Genomic DNA, 23,944 nt, shown 5'->3' with positions numbered 1-23,944 from the left:
CTGTCTCGTCTTTAGCTGGAGGCAGGGCTTTAATCAAGATGCTGCCATACTCCACCTGGTATTGTTCAGTATAATCATTACCATTTTCTTTAGCATATATATTCAAAAAATGTAATATATGTTTGTATCTTTTTCTAATAACATGAATGATAAAATCGTAGGGATATGGAACTGAAGAAGGAGCGTTATGGGGAGTATTGATGTCATGGAGAGAAGGGTGAATTGGTGAGCAAGATCGTAAAGAACCAGTTGCCATCTTTATTGTTAGGTCACATGAACAATCATCAGTGACTCGAGACTGGAAACTCATCTGCGAAAGTACGTGTTTGGCCATGGACAAAAGGATTCTTAACTCAAGAACACTCTTGATTGCTCCTCATCCGGAACTGCTGCTGTTTTCGCCGTTAAACATGTAAGTTATTGTAAAACCAGTAATATTCTTACAAAATTTTCATATTAAATGATGTCTTGAATAAATTGTTTCTTCATCATGTATATATCATATGTAAAGTGAAATATACAATCATATTAAACAATAATTTTTTGAACAGGGAAATCAAGTGATGGTGGCAAACCTAGGAGATTCAAGGGCTATTATGATTGAACAAGTGAGAATGGACAAATGAAGGTGGTTCAGTTAACCAGTGACCTAAAGCCAAGTGTCCCAAGTAAGTTTGTGCTACTACTATGAATAAAACTGATGTTTGTAAACAACGTTTCGTTATGGTTAAGGCATTTTTTTTGTTATTTGATTTTGTAGGCGAAGCGGACAGAATAAGGAAACGCAACGGAAGGGTCTTAGCTTTAGAGTCAGAGCCTCATATTCTAGAGATGGCTTCACATGAAACCGACCCGCCTGCCATGTCTAGGGCTTTGTGACTTCGTTCTTAAAAGCTATGGTGTCATTGCGACTCCTGAAGTCTCTACGCATCAAATCACTTCTCGCGACCAATTTCTGCTCCTTGCTTCGGAATGGGGTACGTATATACATCTCCAAGAGGATAACATGACCCAAACAATATAAGCCAAATCAAGTTTTAATATGAAACATAATCTAGTCAGTTCAAACCAAGTCTGGACCGCTTTAACGCCATACCAGTTTATATAGATTAAGCTTACCTTGGTCACTAGTATTATGGTTAAAATAAATAACAATATTCTTATTTTTTGTCTCTTGTGTATTGTAAAGGTGTGGGACGTGCTTAGTAACGAAGAAGTGGCTAAGGTGGTGATGAAGTCGGTGACTGAGACAGGAGCGGCCAACGCGGTGACAGAAGCGGCTACTAATGCGTGGAGACAGAAATATCCAACGGCTAGGTTGATGATATCACTGTCGTGTGTCTCTCTGTCAACAAAGAGACATGTTCCACAGCCTCTTATATGATTAAACAAACACACTTGCGAAGACAAAATAAGACTAATCAAAGATGATGACAAAAAAACAGCTTACTCAGAGATCTCTGCGTGTTTGCCTATGAGTGTGAACGTATGTGTATATCTACCGTTGTATGTTACGTCGTGTGATTATTACTTAGTAATGGAATGATATAGAAGTTAGGAGTGGTGTGTGTCGTGGGATAAAAGCAACAAGGACGTTGACATTTCGACACACGTCACGGGAATCTATTTATAGCTATTGGAGCTCATAACGTGAAATCATTCAATTTTTGTGTTTCCAAACTCTTGTGTAATTTGCTATATCAATTTGATTAAAACATCTGAACAAAGATAATATCACCACCATATATCGGAAGAAAAAGAAAAAAAACAGTCACAAGATTCAGTCCCACCTGGTCCGTTGAGCCCTCTTCACACGTTTGTTTATACAAGTACCAATACCCTCACTCACTCTGTATATCTCATGAGCATTCCCTCTTCAGTGTACAATGCGTGTAGAAGCTAAAGTTAAAGCATGCATTTTGTTTGTGAATATCTCCTTGCACATTCTCATACTTTTGGATGCTTTTTTGTAGCAGAACAGCGGAGAACATGGGAATAAGTTTCAGAACGTAGCAACTTTATAGAACTTGAGTAACAATCTTCTCATTGTTTTTACATACACCTAAGTGTGCAGAGAGAATCAGAAGATAGAAGAATAGACGCTCAGCTACTTTACTTGTGACGGTGAAGCTTGCACGGAAGTTTGATATCATAACGGGCACTCGCCCTTCTCATCATACTCCGTGAACTCCTCTCCCTCGACAAATCAATCTCATCAAACTTAGTTCCAGATTCCTGTTTAGGCCAAAAAACTCAACTCATGAGAGCTTAAAGCAGTAAGGTATTAGAAAACTAAGTGTGAACTTACAGCTTGAGCTTTCCAAAATCCGCCAAACCCGAAATCGATTGGCTCATATCCTCGACAGTCAAAAGACCATAAGAGGAGCATGTTCTCCAGCCTCGGAATCTTCAAGAGTTAAAGGTCGACCTTCCCCGGGATCATTGTCACATTCCCTTCCCTTCCACAGAACTTACACTATAATAATAACTCAAGGAAGGAGACAAACCATCAAAAAATCAAATCCAAAAGCATAAAGAGATGAAGAGGAGAGAGTGAAGATGAATGATTTTACCTTCTGAACAAGATGACAAGAACCCCTGCCACCAGGAGGAGTAAAAGTCTCATTCAAAGTCACACATGTTTCCTTCTGAGTCACCTCTCCGCATCTTTCACATTTCAACTATACACAACACACACATAAAAAACATTCTGTTAATGTTTTTCATGCTAAAAAGCGAGAGAAGAAGACAATAAAGAATTAAAACTGACTTGTTCCTATGTAACAAAACTAGCAAGACACCAAGGAGATCAATATATACTGTGTCTGTCATCATCATCATTGAAGAAGTATACTATTCTATCAAGCTCAGTTCCATGGATTTTGATATGAGACAGAGATTCAATGCTAAATCCTACAGTACCATGAGCAGCTCCAAAGCAATGGAGAAGAAGCGCTAACACCCAAGTAAACCCTAATCAAGCTCAGTTCCATGAGATAGAGCTTCAATACACAAAAAAAATTGAAACCATAAACAGGAAGACTTAAAGCTTTACTGATAATCCTACAAGTACACTGAGCAGCTCAAGCAACGGAGAGTATTCGTTAAATCATCATTACATCCACATAAGCGAGACAATGAAACCCTAACAAAGTTAGAATCAGAATCGAAGATTGAGGAAACCTTGAAGAGGTAAGGGAAGTTGGGATCGTCGCAGCCACCGGAAGGCTGGAGATTAGTGAGATTCTCGAGATCTGCCGTTATTTTAAGCACATAGTTCACCATCTCCCTTCTCCACACGATTCTCCTTCTTCTTCTTCTTCTTCTGCTTCTTCTGATCGTGGTGGTGGTGCTTTACGGAGCAGAAAGACAAGTGATTAACAGAACCGGTTATATCTTAAGAACCGGACCCGCCGGTCGGTCAAGTAAAATTCGATCCGGTTATATCTTAAGAACTAACAGAACCGCTGATTCTTACTAAGCATTAAGCAAGACCATGGGCACTAATTAATTAAACAAACTAATTAAAAAGGTAGAAAACTCCAGACCTAGCATAATCCAATCATGAACTCAAGCCATGATTAATCAAGATTTATCCCTACGTCCAACTGTCCACGATTATCTTTATTACTCGTAATTGTTAAGTCAACTTACTCTTATGCGTATTAACCAACTAATGGTTAAATGATTCAATCTAGCGTTAGCACTTAGACTGTAACAGTAATCATAATGTTTTACCGTAAAATATTTCAAATGACAACATATTCAGCTATTACATGTCCCATGTCCTCCCATAATCAAAATCATACACTAAAGAGCAGAAAAAATCAAATCCTCTCAAGGGTCAACTTCTCTTACAAGGAGGTTAGTGGACTACAATTATTAGATTATTTTATTTATTATTGGATTCGGATCGATAGTCCAACTCGACAATCCAGCCCATTTAATAATTGCTAATCTTTCAAGGATAGGCTAATTCAATTATTTTTCACATACGTATACACGTAGAAAACATATTGATCTTGATTGTTCAGAAACCCGTGTGTACTTATTGATATAGCTTGTGAAAATCTTCACTATCGATTCGTTTTGAAGGTAGACAGTATATATATCTTTAGTCTCCGACCGTCTTAACATGATTAATCTCACGCCGACAAAGAAAATGATTGTGTCACAAGTGTCTCGTAAGTCGGCTAGTTCGACGTTTAGATCAACATCTTGTTTGGTGTGATATAAAACACACGTTATGAATCTATTTAACCAACAACGTAGAACACCTTGCTCATGTGCTAAGCTTTCTTCCTTTCTAACATAAATGTCACCCCCAAACAACTAAAAGAATGTATAATAGTGGAAACGCACCAACACGCAACCTGTTTGAGGAATCCTCAACAGACAAAACACGTTGAACAAAAGTCAATATATTCTCTTGCCATTTGGCTTGATGTCGGTTTCGCAAAGCCACACGTACATAATATAACATAGCTTCATGACTAATCAACCCCGAAGTATTCCCTTTAAGTCGACCCGTCATTACATCCACATTACTGTCGTCATTATCCTTTTAGTTTGGTAATCAATATTTTATCATTAAACGTGACAAGTACTATCTACATGATTCTCCAACACATAAACATACATTTCCAAAATAATAATCAGAAAGATTAGTTGGACCCCTCTTTGATTAACCGTTAAACTGTCACTTCAGCAAAAAAACCTCGTCATTACTTTGGTCTCGTTTTTTTATAAATATGTTAACTAGATTTCTAGTTTCTCCAACTTAATCTAGTTTGTTTCTTATTTTCTATATTTAACATGTCATAGTTATTAAGGAGAATTAGAAAAATGGGATACTTTGAACTTTTGTTTGTCACAATAGGATTTCTCATACTTTTGTCAATTTTGGACATGTTTTACCTTTCTTTAATGGAAAAAATAGTAAATTGAATTTAAAAATGTAAAAAAATATGAAAACGGTTAGAAACATAAGTATGACAATATATATATTTAATTTTTTTTCAAAAAGATTTAGAATCATATTTTATTTTATCTTCTACCTACAGTTAGAATACTCATTCTGGTAATCTACTTAGTTTATAAATCGGATTCTAAATTTTAAACAAGATATATCAAGGATATATGCCATAAACTAACATTTCTTGTATATTCTGGCAAAGATAAAATCAGTTATGTTATAATCAAAAAGATGTCTTCGGTCTACCTACATCTTGATAACGATATATAGCCACAACTCAATGATATAGCTCGGCTACATTACATGCCATAACTTGTTCTGCTTTTTACCTTATATGACGCTTCAAGGTAGAATATATTTCTCACATACTATATGATGTTCTGCGTAGTTAGTATACATATTCTAGGCAAATCCAAAAAATATGGAAACTTCCATATTCGGTTAAAAATGTTTCCTAAATCTACCATAAATCTTTCATATCTTTCATAGTATATTCTCTCCTATGATCCTTAAATTAATTAAAATTCAATCAAATAAAAGTAAAATACGTACGTAGATCTGCAGTTTGAACCCACCACCCACGACAATTTTCCCCTTGTTCTAAACTACGCTAGGCGTAACGCGTGCGGTCGGGTAGGACCTAGCGCGTAATGAATTAATCGGGATTATACAGAGATTTAATCGGGAAGTTATTTTAGAGCTTTAATATAGAGATATGGATATATACTACATAAGTTCGAATATCTTGTGTTGTAAACGTGGTGTAGTGGTCTTTGTTGCTCTTTTTAAACCTGCAGAACCCGGGTTTGATAGCCACTGCTGTCGTTTTGGTCTATTTTGTAAGGATTAGGTTAAATGAAATGCTAAATGACAATATTGTCCTCGTCTTCCACCTTCTTACTGCGAAATCTGGAGCCGTTTTCTTTTTTTTTCTTGCGCTTTCAGTGGTTAGTTTCGTAAGTTTTTGTGCAAATAATACAAACTGTAACATATAATGTGATATCAAGTTTAAATTCTATAAAGCAATGAACTTAGAAGTTTTAACGATTAACTCAGCGAATAGGATCAACTCGCGGCGGTGACCAGCCGATTCACGGTTTTCCGGCGAGATTTTTAGGAACCGGACCAAAGATCATCCAATCAAAACAATATCAAAGGTAAGCTTAATCAGGAAGAAGGGGTGATTCTCCTCAGGCCAAAATCGCCATTGAAGAGCTTCAAAAGCTTCGACGAAGAAGATCAAAGAATTAGAAAATAATTAGGGTAAACACGTATTTATCTTTTCTTGTTTTTTACATTTTAAAATAAAAGAAAATCTAATTTAATTATATTATGTATTTAACTGAGAATTTAATTTGGTTAATCTGAGGGTATTATGGTATTAACATTAATATAAATCCTATTTTTCCAACTAACTAAGAAAAAATATTAGAGGGACAAATTCAAGTTGAAAGTGTTCCATTTATCCAATTTTCCCTAGTTATTAATCCACAAGGTCATGTCAGAAAATTGTATTGCAACCCCTAGACTTGAAAAAGAACCATAGACGTGAAAATGGTAGAGTGGAAGTTTGGCACATTGTATTCTAGAGTCAACAGTGAGTGAATACTTTTTCATATTGCTACTGAACCTAATGTGAAGTATTTTCTTTGTCTCGTGAAGTTATTATATTTCACTGAATAATTGAAAAAAAGGCAAATATGATTTGTGAAAACTACAAAACAATAACATAAGAGATTGCATTGCTGGTTAAGACGTTGCTAGTCAGCTAAGAGATTGCATTGCTGGTTTGTGTACATTAACATGAGATAACATTGGGTCATTATTTGAGTTTTTCATTTGACTCCATATTTTTACAGTGACTTTATGACTCGTAAATGATTCCCAACAGTGCTTGTGGCCTACAACCTTCAAGATAAATTTCAAACCCTTTCTCAGAAAGAAAAAAAAGTAAAAAACAATCGATTGGTGAAAACACTTTTTTAAACAATCGATTGGTGAAAATATATTTTTTTACAACCAGGAGCATCGAACATTTTTACTATTAAAGACATTTACACTGGTCAATCATTAATGAACTCACAGTAATATCCAGTGAAAGACTCTAACCACTACAATCAACGAAGGATTATATTTTAACATAAGGATTTTATTAAATTAAAGAAATGTCCTAACATAAGGATTCATTAAATTAAATTAAACTAAATCAGTTGTGTTTTTATTCGTAACACACGGATTAATTAAGTAAAAGTAAAGTTTGATGACCGTAACCAAAGGTCTTTAATTCAGTTTGGTCGTTTATAAATAAACACATGTCATAAACTCATTGGCTCACATAAAAAAAAAGTCTCACGTGTAACGCGAAAGCTAAAAGCTTTCTAAAAATCTCTCTCACCATTTTACCAAACAAAGCGCGCCTCTCGCTTCCTTCGTTCCTTCAACCTCTTCGCTCTCTCTCTCTACACAAAGCAAATAATCTCCTTCTTTCTTCTCCCACCTCTGTTCAGACACAGAGTATCACGATATCTTCAAACCTCTGTTCTGTCTCTTCGTATAAATCCTCACAATTTCTGAATTTGAATCTTCGTAGAGACGCAACGGTTAAGAAGATTGGTGTAATCATGGCTTCCCTCATCATCTGATCTCTACATGATTCTGATTCCAATTCCAACGATGAGGTTCCATCTCCCTTTCGCCTTCTTCATAATCATCCTCTACACCGTTTCTACAAATTCGAAACTAATCGACGGAGACTACAATCCGCCGTCACCACCTTCTCCGGCGCCGGAGCCTCACCCTGACGACGAACCGTCCGTTTCATGTGTCGATGACTTAGGCGGCGTCGGCTCTTTGGACTCCACGTGTAAGCTCGTCGCCGATTTGAATCTCACACGTGACTCTTACATCTCCGGCAGGGGCAACCTCCACGTCTTGCCCGGCGTCAGATTGGTCTGCCAGTTTCCGGGATGTTCGATCACGGTCAACATCTCCGGGAACTTCTCATTGGCTGAGAACTCCACGGTTATCGCCGGAGCCTTCCGTCTCGCGGCGGAGAACGCCGAATTCGGGATTGGATCGGCGGTGGACACGACTGGATTGGCTGGGGAGCCGCCGGAGGAGGCGAGCGGTACGCCGGAGGGAGTTGAGGGAGCCGGTGGGGGATACGGTGGGAGAGGCGCGTGCTGCTTGACCGATACGACGGCGAAGCTTCCGGGGGACGTGTGGGGCGGCGATGTGTACGGTTGGTCGTCTCTTGAGAAGCCGGAGGTTTATGGGAGCAGAGGTGGGTCCACGAGCAATGAGGTTGATTACGGTGGAGGTGGCGGCGGAAAAGTGGCGATGGAGGTGGTAGGGTGTGTGGGGCTAAACGGCAGCGTTTTGGCTGATGGGGCCAGTGGTGGAGTTAAAGGTGGTGGTGGGTCCGGCGGCAGCATCTTCGTCTTGGCACATAAAATGTAGAAACACTTTTCTTCTTTTTGTCATTTTCACTCTTTTTGGCTCTTTCTTTAATGGGAAAGTGTTTAGATAATAGATTTCTTATGGCTTTACATTGGTTTAGTGATGTGTTTAGGAAAAAAAGATAAGTTATGGAGTTGACTCTTAATGCTAAGGTCTAGGGTTATAAAAGCTTAGACCTTTAATTTTTGCTGCATGTAGCATCTGCCTTTTTTAAGCCACTTTGATTTGCTTTGGAAGTGAAGAGTGAGAACTGAAGATCAGAAAGCTCCAAACTTCTAATGAGAGTTTTTGTCATGCTTTGGTTGTAGATTTGATCTCTGAAAATACTGTTTTGGTTCATGCCGCAGGGCAGGGATTGGTCGTATAAGTGCGTCTGGAGGTGATGGTTATGCTGGTGGAGGTGGTGGACGTGTATCTGTTGATGTATTCAGCCGTCATTCTGATCCTAAAATCTTTGTCCATGGTTAGCTTCAGTTTGGTCTATAGCCATTCCTTAAATTGATAGTGGTGAGGTACACTTTGGTGTTGAAGTAGTTGTGACAGTTCAATTGTAAATTTTTATTTTTGTAGGAGGTAGTAGTTTTGGTTGTCAAGAAAATGCTGGAGCTGCTGGGACTATGTATGATGTTATTTCAGAGAGCTTAAAGATCGACAACGAGAATAAGACAACGTATACAGACACTCTTATCCTGGAGTTCCCTTACCATCGCCTCTACACTAATTTGTATATCCAAAACATGGCTAAAGTTTCTGTTCCCTTGCGTTGGAGCCGTGTCCAGGTTTGTGAAAAATTAGATAAGATTCTTAATTTTGTAAACATCATCTTTTGTTCTCTAAAGCCATGTGAGTAGTTAGTTTCCTATGAACAAGTTGGTGGTATTATATATTTTTCTGGTTGTACTTGTACAGGTTCAAGGATCAATAAGTTTGTCAAATGGTGGAGAGTTAAACTTTGGGCTTCCTCGTTATGCTACTTCGGAATTCGAATTATTTGCAGAGGAACTCTTGATGAGCCATTCTGCTATCAAGGTACACGATTAAATTTTGAAAAACACACATGAATTTTGAATATTTGTTCAGTTTATTTATTCATTTATTTCTTACTTGTACTGTCTGGATCTCTATGCTATATATATATATATCAGGTGTTTGGGGCTTTACGAATGAATGTCAAGGTGTTTTTGATGTTGAAGTCTAGAATGTTTATTGATGGTGGTGGTGTGACAATTTTGGGAACTTCAATGATAGAAATTAGTAATTTGTTAGTGCTCAAGGTATTTTAATCATATAATAATCTTTTCTTCATCTTTCTGCTGAATTATATACAAGCTTGATATTCTACTATGTGTTTTTTCTTCCATACAGGAGTCATCTGTGATACAATCCAATGGAAACCTAGGAGTACACGGGCAAGGTCTGTTAAATCTAACAGGCACAGGAGATACTATTGAAGCACAGCGTCTAATTTTATCTCTATTTTATAGTATCCAGGTAAGAAACATAAACTGGATCGTATTTTTGTATGCTTGTGGACTCTGTTAGCTTTTGTGGGCTGTTACATTTACTGTGTGTGAATAATAAAAGATTTGAAGCTTTCATTGATGCTTCTCTGAACTTATAGTGGATTAACTATAGGGACAAAGTAAAGCTCTTTTTTATATTCAGGATATACGAGTTTAACATAGGTAAACCCTGTAAGAAGACAAAAGGTATCACTTGCTAACAGCTATTTTTATGATTTGTGAAGGTTGGAGCTGGAGCGGTCTTGCGTGGTCCTTTGCAGAATGTATCAACTGGTGGCCTGTAAGTTCCGAGAAGGTTTGGATGTGACCTTCTACAAAAGTCATTGATATTTTATTACATTTTACTTTGTTGTACTGAGTCTGTAAAAACTTTTATGTATGGTTTATCTTTAAAGTACTCCAAAGCTTTACTGTCAACGTGAAGATTGTCCTGTTGAGCTACTCCATCCTCCAGAAGATTGCAATGTCAATTCATCTCTTCCATTCACTCTTCAGGTGCTTATTTACAGAAGAAACATGATGAACGAAGTATGTTTTGAATGTTCTAACTGGTGTCTGTTGCAGATTTGCCGTGTTGAGGATATTACTGTTGAAGGTCTCATTAAAGGATCTGTTGTCCATTTCCATCTGGCAAGAACCGTAGTTGTCCGCTCTTCTGGAAAAATAACTGCAGACGGGATGGGTAATGCACACACACACTGTTCGTTTTTCATTTGTACTATGAACCAGTTTTTGAGATATTTAACTATTTTGCACACAGGCTGCAAAGGTGGAGTTGGGACAGGTAGGTTTCTGAGAAGCGGTGTTGGGAGTGGTGGTGGACATGGCGGTAAAGGTGGAAGCGGGTGTTACAATCATACTTGCATCGAGGGTGGTGACTCTTACGGAAGTGCAGATCTACCGTGTGAACTTGGCAGTGGAAGTGGAAATGAAGAGTCAACAGATTCAGTTGCTGGTGGAGGAATCATTGGTAAGTCACGTTTTGTCTATAGAGAAGTGATTGGTTCACTTACATATCTTTTTTTTTCCTTTCTAATTTGTGAAGTGATTGGTTCGCTTGAGCATCCACTTTCAAGCCTATCACTTGAGGGATCGATAACAACTGATGGTGAAAGTCCCAGGAAGACGCTGAGAGCCATAAGTAATTCAAGTCTAGGACCTGGTGGTGGTTCAGGTGGAACAGTGCTTTTGTTCTTGCGCACACTCGACATAGCGAGGTCTGCGATTCTATCTAGTGTTGGAGGAAATGGTAGTCTAAAGGGAGGTGGTGGTGGGAGCGGTGGAAGGATTCATTTTCATTGGTCAGACATTCCAACTGGTGATGTCTATCATCACATTGCCAATGTAGAGGGAAGAGTTTATGTAAGGTTTGTTTAAAAAAAAGGTTCATTACACAACAATCTGTGAGCTTAATGCGTTTTTCGAACATAACGTCTGATGCCTACTGTTAATTACAGAGGAGGGTTGGGTGCTAGTGAAGACAACGTTGGAGAGGCGGGAACTTTGACTGGTAAAGCTTGTCCAAAAGGGCTCTATGGTCTATACTGTGAGGTAGTGTTGAACTCTCGTATGTGTCCTTGTTTCTATCCACAACATTTTTGGTTTAACACGCTTCAACCATTTACATGTTTCATCAATCTACTACAGGAATGTCCAGCTGGGACTTATAAGAATGTTACCGGATCTGATGAAGCTCTTTGTCATCTTTGTCCTGCTAGAGATATTCCCCGTCGTGCTGTTTATGTCACTGTTCGAGGTACTTCTTTTAAATGAGAAACTGTGATCAGTCTATGAGTCCTTGAATCACATAACTATAAATGGAAAGATCTTAATAATGAGGAAATGCCTTTTGTGTGTTTACTTGTTTCTTTGACCAGGTGGTGTTGCGGAAACGCCATGTCCATACCAATGCGTTTCGGATAGATACCACATGCCACACTGTTATACTAGACTTGAAGAGTTAATATACACATTTGGTGGACCCTGGCTGTTTGGCATTCTATTAGTGGTTGTGCTCCTTCTACTTGCACTTGTTTTCAGCGTCGCCCGGATGAAATTCGTTAGCGGCGAGGAGGCACACGGAGCTGCCACAACAACTCATCATGGCTCTCAGATTGATCACTCATTCCCATTCCTAGAGTCATTAAACGAGGTTTGCTCAAGTCTTGTCTTTTATGTTGAGCCCCTTCAGTGCTCCCTACTGATTTTTCTTGTAGAAGTTTACTAAGGCAGTATGTTTTGCTAGGCTATAACAAAATAATCATTCTCCACACCTTAGTATGTGTGTCAATTAACAAACTAGTTCCCTTCAACATACATTAGTTTCCAGAGGGCTCTATATACAGTTTTTTTAGGTCCTATACATTATTTGTCTTTATCTTATTAAGGTGATGGAGACAAGCAGAGTGGAGGAATCACAGGGACACATGCATAGGATATATTTCTTAGGCCCTAATACTTTCAGTGAACCTTGGCATCTTTCTCATACACCACCAGATGAAATAAAGGAGATTGTGTAAGTTAGTAGTCATTAGCTGTTGGTTTTTATGAGATACCATTTGTCTTTGTCTCCTCATTTGGTTCTTTTTCTAGGTACGAGGCTGCGTTTAATGGATTTGTTGACGAGATCAATGCTATAGCTGCATACCGATGGTGGGAAGGTGCTGTTTACGTAGTGCTTTCAATTCTTGTCTATCCTCTTGCATGGTCATGGCAGCAATCACGTAGGAGGCTGAAGTTTCAGAAACTCCGTGACTTTGTTCGGTCAGAATATGACCATTCTTGTCTACGCTCGTGTCGGTCAAGAGCTTTATATGAGGGGCTAAAGGTACATCATATCCAATTATTAAAAAAGAAAACTAAAAGGGCCAACCATAGGCTAATAGATTTAAGCTTATGTGCAGGTAGCTGCTAGTCCTGATTTAATGCTAGCTCATCTAGATTTCTTCCTTGGTGGCGACGAAAAGAGAAACGATCTTCCTCCTCCTGTTCATCAAAGACTCCCAATGCCTTTAGTTTTTGGAGGTAATGGGAGTTACATGGCTTATTACTCACTCCAGAGCGATGATATTCTGACCAGTCTTTTGAGTCAGGTTCGGTCTTTTCTTTTTCTTGAAGAGTTGTGTCAGTGACTGTAACTATCGTCGTTACTGAATATCACCTTCTTTTGATAGGTGGTCTCACCAACAACTTGGTACCGCTTTGTTGCTGGTCTGAACGCTCAGCTACGCTTGGTTCAGCAAGGGAAGCTAAGGTCCACGTTTCGCTCGGTTATGAGATGGATTGAAACTCATGGAAACCCTGCCTTGAGAAGACATGGTGTACGTGTTGACCTAGCTAGGTTTCAGGCTTCTCCTTCTTCGTCTTGTCAGTATGGGATCCTTGTTCACACCATTGTAGATGAAGTGGCATCACAAAGACATGTCGATGAAACAGAACAGCAGCATTTCACACAGTCTCTAAGTAGCTCAATCATAGACATTGGTAGCTTACAGTTTCTCAAAGAAGAAAAAGATGTCCTCTCACTCATCTCCTTCTTGATTCACAACACGAAACCTGTTGGCCATCAGGATCTGGTTGGTTTGGTTATCTCGGTGCTTCTCCTAGGAGATGTAACTCTAATGCTACTCACGCTGCTTCAGCTCTACTCCATATCTGTGGTTGCCGTTTTTCTCGCTTTGTTTGTTTTACCTCTCAGCATCATCTTCCCGTTCCCTGCTGGTGTCAGCGCTTTGTTTAGCCACGGACCAAGGCGGTCTGCTGAACGCACTCGCGTTTATGCGTTGTGGAACCTCACATCACTGGTCAATGTTGTAAGTTACTTTATGGAAATGGTACTGTCTTCTCTGGTTTCTGCAGTCTCCTCTTACTAGTTTTGCCCTTGTTGTTATTTTAATCTCAGGTTGTTGCGTTTGTGTGTGGATATATTCATTACCATGACTCATCATCTGGGAAAAAGATTCCATATCTCGAGCCGTGGAACATTAGCATGTGAGAATGATCTTTCAAGTTCGAACCTAACAACACATCGACATCAACTAACATGCTATTTTATATGTTTTGCAGGGACGAGAACGAATGGTGGATATTCCCAGTGGCTTTGTTCTTGTGCAAAGTGTTGCAATCCCAGCTTGTGAACTGGCACGTTGCAAACCTCGAGATACAAGATTACTCCTTGTACAGTGATGACTCCGAACTGTTCTGGCAGTCATAAACCATAATTTATCATACAAAAACACGGTGAAGAGAGCTGTTTTCTTTTTTTAAAAGGCGTCTTCTAGTGCACGAGCTGATTGGAAAGATATTTCAGGTGAATATATATAGCTAACTATTTGATTCCCAAGCCAAGATCCATCTTGTGTGTGTTTTTTTCAACTTTGATGGATCTTTCTGGGATGTAATGTTTGTTTTGCTGTTTTAAATGATGTATGTCTTCACCTATAAAGATTATTTTGGTGTTTGTTGTATGAACTTATATGTTGTTTGGTCCTGGTTTACAAACAAGGATCACTGTATACGAAATGGATAGAGTTTAGGTAACGTATACAATGTTTTACTTTGTTCTTCTCTTCTAAACAATTTAAAAAAAAAACAAAACATAGATGATGTAACAAGGACCGGAGCTGAGAATGAATCTGTGAAGCTGCGCATGAAAGACACACCCAAAGATTGTGAACATATAAAAGAAGCTAAAATATCACAAGTAGATATATTATGATTCCTCCTCAGTGGATTAGAGAGTATTAGAGTACCTGAACAAAAGTCACTCTTTGTTTACTACTTTAGGGACTTTTAGATATGTCTCATCAAAGCTTGGAATAGAAGCTCTTATACTATCCCTGTATAAGAATAAACCAAAAACTTCAGTAGAGACAGCTTTAACCATAATCAATTCTACTGTTATGAAGATCAAACCTGTTCTCAAACGTCTCGGGAGCATCCTCTCGCAAACTTCCTCCTTCCATTTCTACAAGTATTTGTTTTTTTTTTTAAAGATCGAGTAAGGATCAAAGACAGTGAAATAATTGTGTAATGAATTCAGACCTGCTCTAATCGCAGGCTCAACACTGTTAACATCAACATGTTGAAGCTGACCAAACCTGCATTTTTTTCCCACCAATTTACAAAAGCCAATCTCAGTAAATACAATAGCTTTAATCATTAATTTACCAGTCGATGACTTGACGAATCTTAGGTTCACATTCCTCAATCTAGGGGGAAAGAAGAGGGAGGAGAAAGTCAATTTCCGACAAGAAGTAGATTTAGAGAAACGCAAACGATTAATAAGTGAAAAGGGTACCTCGGCAGAGGTGAGAGAGATTCGAGCTGTCTCAGCAAGACGGGATATGTCGGGAGAGGAGTTCGTGTCGGACGAGAAACTTCGAGCTATTATTATACTCTCTCGTCTTTGGAACTGGAGAATTGAACAAGAAGAAGACGAGGAGGAGGTTGAGGATTGGATTTTGATCCTGCGAGCACAAGACGACGATATAGCGGCAAGCAAAGCTCTGGTCGCCGCCATGCCTACTAAATTCAAACTCTCCCCAGTCTCCAGATTGTGTCTGTGAAGAAAATTAGTAAACCGGTTTCAACCGGTAGGCATTCAATAAATCAGTTTAGTATTATAGCACACCGTTTTAAACCGGTCGTTTCTTAACCCGAGTCACTTCCAAGTAAAATGGATGTTTTTTACTGTGTAAAAAAACTCTTGGATTTGAGCTTGTGAGATTGCTACTAACACTTTCTGTGCGTGCATGAACTGATATCGACGGAAAGTAAATTTTAAGTCGACCAAATATATAATGCAGTTATCAACCAAAATTAGTAAAAATTGTTGTAAGCTTTCAAACAGTGCACTTTACTTTCACAATCAGCTTTCAAACCCGTGCGTGATGATAAAACCAATGTGATTACAGTCAATATTTGATATGAGAATACAGAGTTAATAATGTCAATGTCACACGAACAGACCCCCACAGCTTGAGCAGACATCATGAGCAGATATGTACTAGCTTCAGTGATCTCTTAAAATTTCTATACCTATTAGCAGAGCCGTGCTTACAATGAAATTGAAAAGGCATTTGCCTCAGGCCCCCAAAGAATATAAACATTTTAGGGCCCCGGTTACACTAGCTCATTCATAGTGCAATGGTTAATATTCTTTGGTAGTGGTGTGCAGGGGCGGACCTAGCTTATAACTAGGTGGGGCAAGTGCCACATACAGAATTTTTAATTTTCATTAGATTTACTGGAAAACTTAGAAATTTAAATGGTTTAGTCTTCATTGCCCCATGCATTTTTGGTTGAAAATATTTTGTGCCCCATATTATTTTGTATGCTAGATCCGCCCCTGGTGGTGTGTCAACGTGTGTTCAACCCTCAAGCTCAGTTTTGCATAGGGTATTTTTCTAATTAAATTTATTATACTATCTGAAGTTCTAATAGTTTAAGTAGTGTTATTTATGAGATGCCTTCAATCTTTGTTTGTATATCACATTATTTCTTCTATGTTTTATATATGTTTTTAATCCATTAAAAATTCTGTTTGTAAAGAAAATATTTTGTAAGAATTATTTTTATCATTTAAATTTTATCTATTTGTTAAAAGTTATATCATTTAAATATAACTTATAAATACATTTTTAACTATAAATTTTATTTTCTTTTAAAAAATTGCCTTAGGCCTCTCAATGTTCTCGCACGGCACTGCCTATTAGTTTGTAATATTTAACTAAGTGGTGGTAATTAACTCTTTTGGGATTTAGTATATATCTATATTAGTCATGGTTTGATTCTCTCTAGGAGATAAATTATCACTATTTGATTAGTTTAGATTTGGGTTTTGATTCAAATAGTTTATATGGTGGGTTATAATAGATGGTCGATATATTTTTGGCATTAATCAGAAGGTATTCCAAAAGCGAATCGGATAGTATTGTACGCTTTTGGGTTATTCCACTCTGTAGCACTTTTTAGTACTAAGTGTGTTTGTCTCGGAGTCGACCGAATATTTGGGAACTTTTGGTTAGATACTCCTCATAAAGGTAATCTTAAGACTTTCATCAGACTATCCCATTTACGGTGCTTGGATTGCATGCATGCATTGTCTAAGCCTACCTTTTGGTAAATTGTCAGATAATAGTCAAAATGTTGAATTGATGCACTTATATAGTTATATGAATTGTATGCGGAAACATAAAATTCTAATAATCACTAAGGGATCAGTTTATCCTTTAAATAAATAAAAAGTATCCTATGGACGCACTCGTCACTCGATGGATCTCGATGTTTATTATGAGTAACCTAGCTATAGTGAACCTTTATTCATATTAGTATTTTAGAGGTATTTTGCAGCTTAACGTGAAAGTGAATAAGAGATCTTAATTACTTTTTTTTTTACTAAAGGCTTAAAGAGACCTTAATTACTATGTGATGAATACTGCACAAGGAGAGGCCAGGTAGTCCAACCTTTTTCTTATATATACGATAACCAAGCAAATTATATATAGTTTAGCCATAACCTTATTTCACGTACAGTCCGTGGACCTTTGCCTATGTACATCTATCAATATATCAAGTACAATATATAACGCTGGCTAAGAGATATCTATATATACATTATGTAAACCAAATTTCTCCCACTTGCTGGTTAGGTTTGCATGATAACGCATGTGACGAGCACGTCAATGTAAGTTCCATTTTCCTTTTTTAAGGCAACAACTAGATCATGATAAATCTGCGCGTCTGCGCGGATTTATCTTTTGATTCATATATTTTATATACATGTTGTATATTATTTAAGATTTATAATATAAAAAGTTAGAATGATCCGGAACCAAAAAAAATCGACCCGGACAAAAAAACCAAATACCTACTTATATCCAAATGTTGAGAACTCGAAAAACTCATACCTGAAATGAACATATTTATACCGATCCAGTGAGCTAAATTTCAAACATAATATCTTTTTTTATATTTTTAATTCATTTTTTTGGGTTGGTGAGAATTATTATTTATTCGGAAGATTTTGGCTAACTTAATGGTTTATATTCGTAGGTTTCTTTTTTTCTAAACAGGAAAAAAAAAGATTTGGGTCTTAATTAAATTTATCTTATATAACAAATTGCTGCTATAAATATTTTTTATAAAAACTAATTTATAACAGTAATATCATTTTTGTTATAAATTAGTATATCATGGTTTATAGGTTAAAAGTATAGAGTTAGTCGTCTTCGTAGTATTGCTAATATTGATAGATGCAAGTTAATGAATACAAATAATATATTGTATTATTAATAATCTGTCGTATAGTATTATATGTTAGTAGATGTATTATTAATAATCTATCTTATAGTATAATATGCTAGTGGATGTATCTAACTTATAGTAAAATATATGTAATATAAGGAAACATGCGTAGTGGATATAATAATAAGGTAAGAAGTGAAAAGCTATGGTAATGTTTGTTATTAATTATTTATAAAAAGTCATGTCTAATAATAAGTAGATTAATATAGCATTAATTACATAAGGTCCAACTTTAAAATGCACCTAGAAGAAGTTGTAATATTTCTGTTTTAATAAGATAGATACTTGCATACTCCTTCTGGGCAAATTTGTATTTGTCCCTTTATTTTACTAAATATATTTCAGATTAAAATAAAGCAGCATATATATTTCCTCGAATATTGTCAGAATGTAAAACGTGAAAGAAGTTAAAGTTCAGGGAATAATAATTAGGTTACATAAATTACAATAACCCATCTGTCAAAATGAGTGATTATCCACCTTGGATCTCGGTGTTTTTTGGGTGAATAATATTTTACTGTTTCATTAAATTTGGACACAAAATAAACAATAATCTCGAACATGGCAAATACGTACATACTTAAGTTTCTTACATGTTTTACATTCACATATAATGGATCCGGTTTAGAAATATTAATTTGGTCTTTTTCGTTCACCAAGGAACCATCATGTAACATGGAACCCGAAAACGTATTCTGAATATAATTTAAATCGAAATGTATATAATAGATCTTCTTTGTAACCAATATGCATGATATCTATAAAAGAAATGTACACATGTATGTGTGGATACTTTACCCAAATAACAAAGGAAGAGAAAAGGAGTAACAACTATTTGGATTTATCCATTTTGGATATTTGATTTGTTTCAATTATTTTCATGACTATTCATTTAATTTAAAATATATAAAGTGGAAACAAGTTGATACTTAAATCATAGTTAAGAACTTGAGATGATCTCTTAACTCGTTTTTACCCTGTCTATAACTATTTTATGAATTTTTTCATTTAATACAGTTTTCTATTTTGAACAGAAAATAAAAATTTATTAAAAATATCATTAGTGTTCTGCATGAAATAAAATCAAACAAGATGTTAAAAAGCGAGAAGAAAAAAAAACAGGAAAAACCTAAAAAAAAAAAGAAAAGATTAAAGAACTTATTCTTCTGAATGTATCCACGTGGATCAGATTAAGTGTCTAAAGTCAGGAGCCACGTGGTTGTTATTACAATGGATTAAGAAATCTTCACCGTTGGATCTAAGCTGACTCAGCAAATGCTCGTCTCGCATCTCCTTCTGTCGCCGGAGCTCCATCACTTTCCTGTGCGAGTTCGAGTGCCTCGCCGTAACGAACGTCGGGCTCGAAGCCGGTCTGTACTCCGGCACGAGCCTTCCTGATTTGTACCTCACGCCGCACGCGTTGCAGAGCGTCTTCGGTCCCATCGGCCCCGTCCTCCACTGCGGCGTCTTGTCCGTCGCGCAGTGGAGACACCGTCTCTCTCCTCCGGCTTCTCCGCTATCTCCGTCGGTTTCTCCGGCGAAGTCGTGTTCTTTGATGACTCTGTGGTGTTGTTTCTTCTTAGGAAAGGGTTCGTCGGAGCCGCCGGCGAGGGCTAGAAGACGGGAGGCCCACGTGGAGGCTGCAGAGCGTGATCTCTTGCTTCTCGCTTTGGCGGGAAAAGAAACGTTGGAGTCATCGGTGTCGGTGAGGATGAAGATTTGATCCAGTTCTGGTTCGGGTTCTGGTTCTGGTTTAGTTTGGTAGGTTTGGGTTAAACCGGTGGTTTGAGGTTTTTGTAAGCCGGATAGTAACTGGAGCTTGTCTTGGTCTTCTTTTGAGAATGATTCTTCCACGAAGTTTGATAGCCACTCTAGCTCAGCTAAGTCCTCACACTGATAAGTGAAGTGATGATCAAAAGAAAGAAGAAAAAAATGTTACTTAATAATTCTAGATCTAAATACGTTACCTGCTTCAAAATTATTATTAAGTATATCTATAATTATGAAAAAGAAACTCAAATTTTTCATATTTTATATCAAAATATCATGAAAGATAATGAATTTTTGAGTGACCTATTTACAAATTCGTGGGTTTTTAATGAAATTAACATATAAACATGGTAAAGGTGAGCCCTTTAGGCGTGAATTAGATTAAAAAAAAGTTTTGGAAAAGTACCGGAACACAGAGGTCGTCGGAAAACGAACTGCCGTCGGTGAAAAGCGACGAGGAGTTGGAGCTATCGGCGAGTGTACCGGCGGAGACGACAGAAGAGTCAGGAGAGGATTCAAATACGTCTTCAGGTTGGCCGTTGTCGTTAGAAAAGTCAAGAAGGTCGTCGACGACGAAAGAGTCGGCGTTACCGGCGACAAGGAGGAGCTCCGGAGTTGGTGGTTGCTGTTGTTGTTGTTCCATTGGGGCAAAACAGAGAAGGTTATTACTGTAAATAAATGAAAGTGAAAAGGAAAGAAAGTGAGAGGCTTTTTTGGTGAGCGAAGAATGTAACGGAGAGGAAGAGAAGGAGAGGTCTATTTTTGGGAGGTTGTGTAAAGGGAGAGTGATGTTAGAGAAAGGTATGGTTCATGTGAGATTAGAACGAGACAGAAGACAGCTAAAACAGAGGGAACTTTGACTATTGTGTTATACTCTTCCTTTCTCTCTTTTTTTTTTCTCTTTTGTATTATTAATATCACAATAATTACTATATGTCTCTAGGGGACATTTGCTTAAACACAAGGGGAGGTGAATACCAATAAACATTTACTATTAATTTATAATTAAAATATTAACTATTGCTGAACAAAAAGAAAACAAAGCCCTTGAGTGATGGTGAAAAAAAAAACTCTGTTTGTTTCTGGTGTTGTTAAATCAGCAAATTAACAAAGTCCATGAGTTATGTCTACACATGAGATGGAATCTGATATCTTCAACCACACCAAACCAGGACTGAATCCTGGAATTTATTTGGTTCATCGTCAATTTGAAGTGGCCTTAATCGTCCATGTACAACCCACTCCTTATATAAGCTAGTCTCCACCATGATCTCAGGAGTGGATCTTTGTGTAGAATTTGAACCCCTTCTAAAACTCTCAAAACTTTGGAAAAACAAGAACATGACATCAACATCACAACATTGTCATTTTAGTAAACTCACATAGTTATATTGTAATATAAGCTTTGCAAGTATGTTGTGATGTTTTACTGTGTGTAATCTATTTCACAACAATGTGTTTTACTGTGTTTACGGTGAACGTTATTCTTCAAAGATACTTCAAACCAGACACGTATTTACTAGGCTTCTCCGAAGAAGAAATAGAAGAATCTTAACAAAAAAAAGAACCAGAAGAATCTTTTGCAGCCTTTTATCAATGTAGGTTTTCTTTTAACTGTGACTAGCAATATACTATGCTTTAGTAATGGATAAAGCAACCACATGCAAAAAAAAAAAAAACTACTACCCACATGTAAAAACAAAAACTTAAATTGGATATTGTTTGTCCAAATGGTCTGCTTGAATGCTTAGTAGCTTAAGTGTTAACCAGTAACACATATCCTAGTTGGAATGTTACTAATCTCTCAAATTGTTTTCGGAAATTAATTAAAGGCCAGTGGACCTAGAATTCATAACTACCACAGAAATTGTAAGCATAGCTTAACTGATATTTCATAATAGTAGCCATGAACCCCACTCTATTTGGATCCTGGTGTTGGACCAAATTGCAATTAATGAAGAATCTATACTACAGCCCAAATTAACAAAGAAATTAGGTTAAACAGTGACCCACTATAAACAGAAACATAAGCCCATCTGCCATCTCTAAAGTAATATTGTTATGTCTACAAATAACTTGAATAACTACTAAACATATGATTTGCGCCTAGCGATATGTTAAAAATCAACGATACTTGCACAGTTTCGGAAGTTACAACTTTTCTAACGAGGAAGTGGACTGGTTTGATCATTGCAGTACATTACTGGTTTAGACTTGCTTCAAGATATCACTCTCGAGATTCGAGAAGAAGAAAATCTTCGTAAACAACGGGAAGAAGACCTTATCCTCCGACTTCCCTCTGATAATGCAAATGGTAGCTAAATCGAGCTAAGCATAACTAACTCGATACTGAAACATATTCATAGAAAACATTGTTTTTACGGGTACAATAAATCATAATTATGCGGCCATAAATTAACAATAATATTGAATTATTGATGGAGAACATGGTCGGCTCTGGACCATGCGTAACTGAGAATTTTTGGAAAAAAACTATATAAAAATAAATTCCAAAAAAAAAAAATTTAGACTTCCAAATTTTCTGTTTACATATCTCAGGGCCGGCTCTGATGGGGGAACATGCATGTCAAGCATGGAGAGAGTACGAAAATGCTGTTGCATGGAAATGGTTTAAACGACGACGAAGATCCTTCATTGTATATGCTTCATGTTCCTCAACTGGTTTTTATCTGATTTAAAAAAAAAAGTTTTACATGCTGGTCAAAAAAAAAAGTTTTACATTAATTATCAAAAGACAGAGACGTTTTCTTCAGAGATATATATTTTTATAACTCTTAGTAATCTTTTACTCCCTCTGTTTTTTAAAGATGTATGTTTTAGGAATTTTTTTGTTTCAAAAAGATGTATTTTTCATATTTTCAATGTAATTTTTGTCAACTAATTATGAATAATTGTGAATCTCAAAAACATTAATTGCATTTCTTGAAATTTTATTGGTTTAGAAATATAGGAAATATAAAATAACAAAAAACTATGCACTAATAAGTAAATTTTAATATGTTTTATTAAAAAGTGTGAAAATCTCAAAACATGTATTATTTAAAAACAGAGGGAGTAGTCAAAAAGAAAAAATCCTCTTAGTAAGCTTGTATTTAGTTATATAAAATCTTTTATAGTAAACAGAGGGAGTAGTCAAAAAGTTTTACATTAATTATCAAAACACAGAGACGTTTTCTTCAGAGATATATATTTTTATAACTCTTAGTAATCTTTTTAGTCAAAAAGAAAAAAAAACTCTTAGTAAGCTTGTATTTAGTTATATAGTCGGAAACTTATGACTATATATCATCTCTAGGTTTGAAAGGTTTATTTTATTTTCTTGTTTTCCCAACAATTATTTTTTTAGCCTGTTAATTAAGTTATGAAATGTTACGTGCTATAATCCTTTTTTGGTATGAATTTTTTTTTTTTTTTGAAAGAATGTTAAATTAATTCAAACAAAAAACTGTTTACAACCAAAGTTACTTGTTTTAAACAGAGAAGAAAAAAAAACTAAATTTTACATTAGAGGATAGGATCATCTAAAGGAGAACCAAGTTCTCATAGCTCCTTGATAAGTTGGATTATGCAGATAGTTGATGCTTGAGATACGATTACGAACTTGTTTGTCAATACTTTTTGTAAGCCCCGGCACTGACTTGGGAACTTCTCCAAATCTCCTCCCATTCCGTTCAGCCCAACCTGCACATAAAGTGACTTGGAACACATATCGGAGCAAAAATAACTCCAGTTTGCTTCGACATTTAGTGAGCAGGAGGATAATGTCATCCCACACGTTGGTATAATCTATTCTCAGAAGCCTTCTGGTGAGATTCGACCATACCTCTTCCGAGTATTTGCATTGAAAAAACAAGTGGTTCCTTGTCTCTGGGCAGTCTTTGCAAAGTGG

General features: G+C 36.8%; 3 protein-coding genes and 2 pseudogenes across 3 annotated transcripts; 2 read left to right on the top strand and 3 right to left on the bottom strand.

The window, feature by feature from the left end:
• The first annotated feature begins 5 nt into the window (after positions 1–5).
• LOC130502906 (probable protein phosphatase 2C 61) lies at positions 6–1,406 on the top strand (annotated as a pseudogene).
• Positions 1,407–2,018: 612 nt separating this feature from the next.
• On the bottom strand, positions 2,019–3,366 carry LOC130502908 (uncharacterized; annotated as a pseudogene).
• A 4,007-nt stretch (positions 3,367–7,373) lies between these two features.
• On the top strand, positions 7,374–14,602 carry LOC108848713 (uncharacterized). Its single transcript, XM_018622142.2, has 20 exons — positions 7,374–8,430; positions 8,782–8,897; positions 9,005–9,213; positions 9,344–9,463; positions 9,580–9,708; positions 9,800–9,925; positions 10,182–10,237; positions 10,353–10,452; positions 10,522–10,639; positions 10,718–10,927; positions 11,003–11,324; positions 11,415–11,508; positions 11,605–11,713; positions 11,835–12,109; positions 12,345–12,472; positions 12,550–12,784; positions 12,861–13,049; positions 13,131–13,769; positions 13,859–13,947; positions 14,023–14,602. Exons 1-20 carry the CDS (start codon positions 7,625–7,627, stop codon positions 14,168–14,170), a joined length of 4,218 nt encoding a protein of 1,405 aa, XP_018477644.2. The 5' UTR covers positions 7,374–7,624; the 3' UTR covers positions 14,171–14,602.
• Positions 14,450–15,559, bottom strand: LOC108848714 (glutamyl-tRNA(Gln) amidotransferase subunit C, chloroplastic/mitochondrial). The gene is made up of 6 exons (XM_018622144.2): positions 15,257–15,559; positions 15,127–15,167; positions 15,001–15,056; positions 14,872–14,923; positions 14,709–14,795; positions 14,450–14,599 (listed from the first exon to the last, which is right to left on the bottom strand). The coding sequence occupies exons 1-5, from the start codon at positions 15,476–15,478 to the stop codon at positions 14,720–14,722; spliced, it is 447 nt and encodes a 148-aa protein (XP_018477646.1). The 5' UTR covers positions 15,479–15,559; the 3' UTR covers positions 14,450–14,599; positions 14,709–14,719.
• A 3,854-nt stretch (positions 15,560–19,413) lies between these two features.
• On the bottom strand, positions 19,414–20,881 carry LOC130502907 (GATA transcription factor 9-like). The gene is made up of 2 exons (XM_056997662.1): positions 20,441–20,881; positions 19,414–20,157 (listed from the first exon to the last, which is right to left on the bottom strand). The coding sequence occupies exons 1-2, from the start codon at positions 20,675–20,677 to the stop codon at positions 19,450–19,452; spliced, it is 945 nt and encodes a 314-aa protein (XP_056853642.1). The 5' UTR covers positions 20,678–20,881; the 3' UTR covers positions 19,414–19,449.
• Between the last annotated feature and the right edge of the window lie 3,063 nt (positions 20,882–23,944).

Source organism: Raphanus sativus, unplaced genomic scaffold (assembly GCF_000801105.2).
Source record: "Raphanus sativus cultivar WK10039 unplaced genomic scaffold, ASM80110v3 Scaffold0738, whole genome shotgun sequence".
NCBI classification, from domain to species: Eukaryota; Viridiplantae; Streptophyta; class Magnoliopsida; order Brassicales; family Brassicaceae; genus Raphanus; species Raphanus sativus.
The sequence above is the reverse complement of the archived record's forward strand: the minus strand, read 5'-3'. Positions and strand labels throughout refer to the sequence as shown.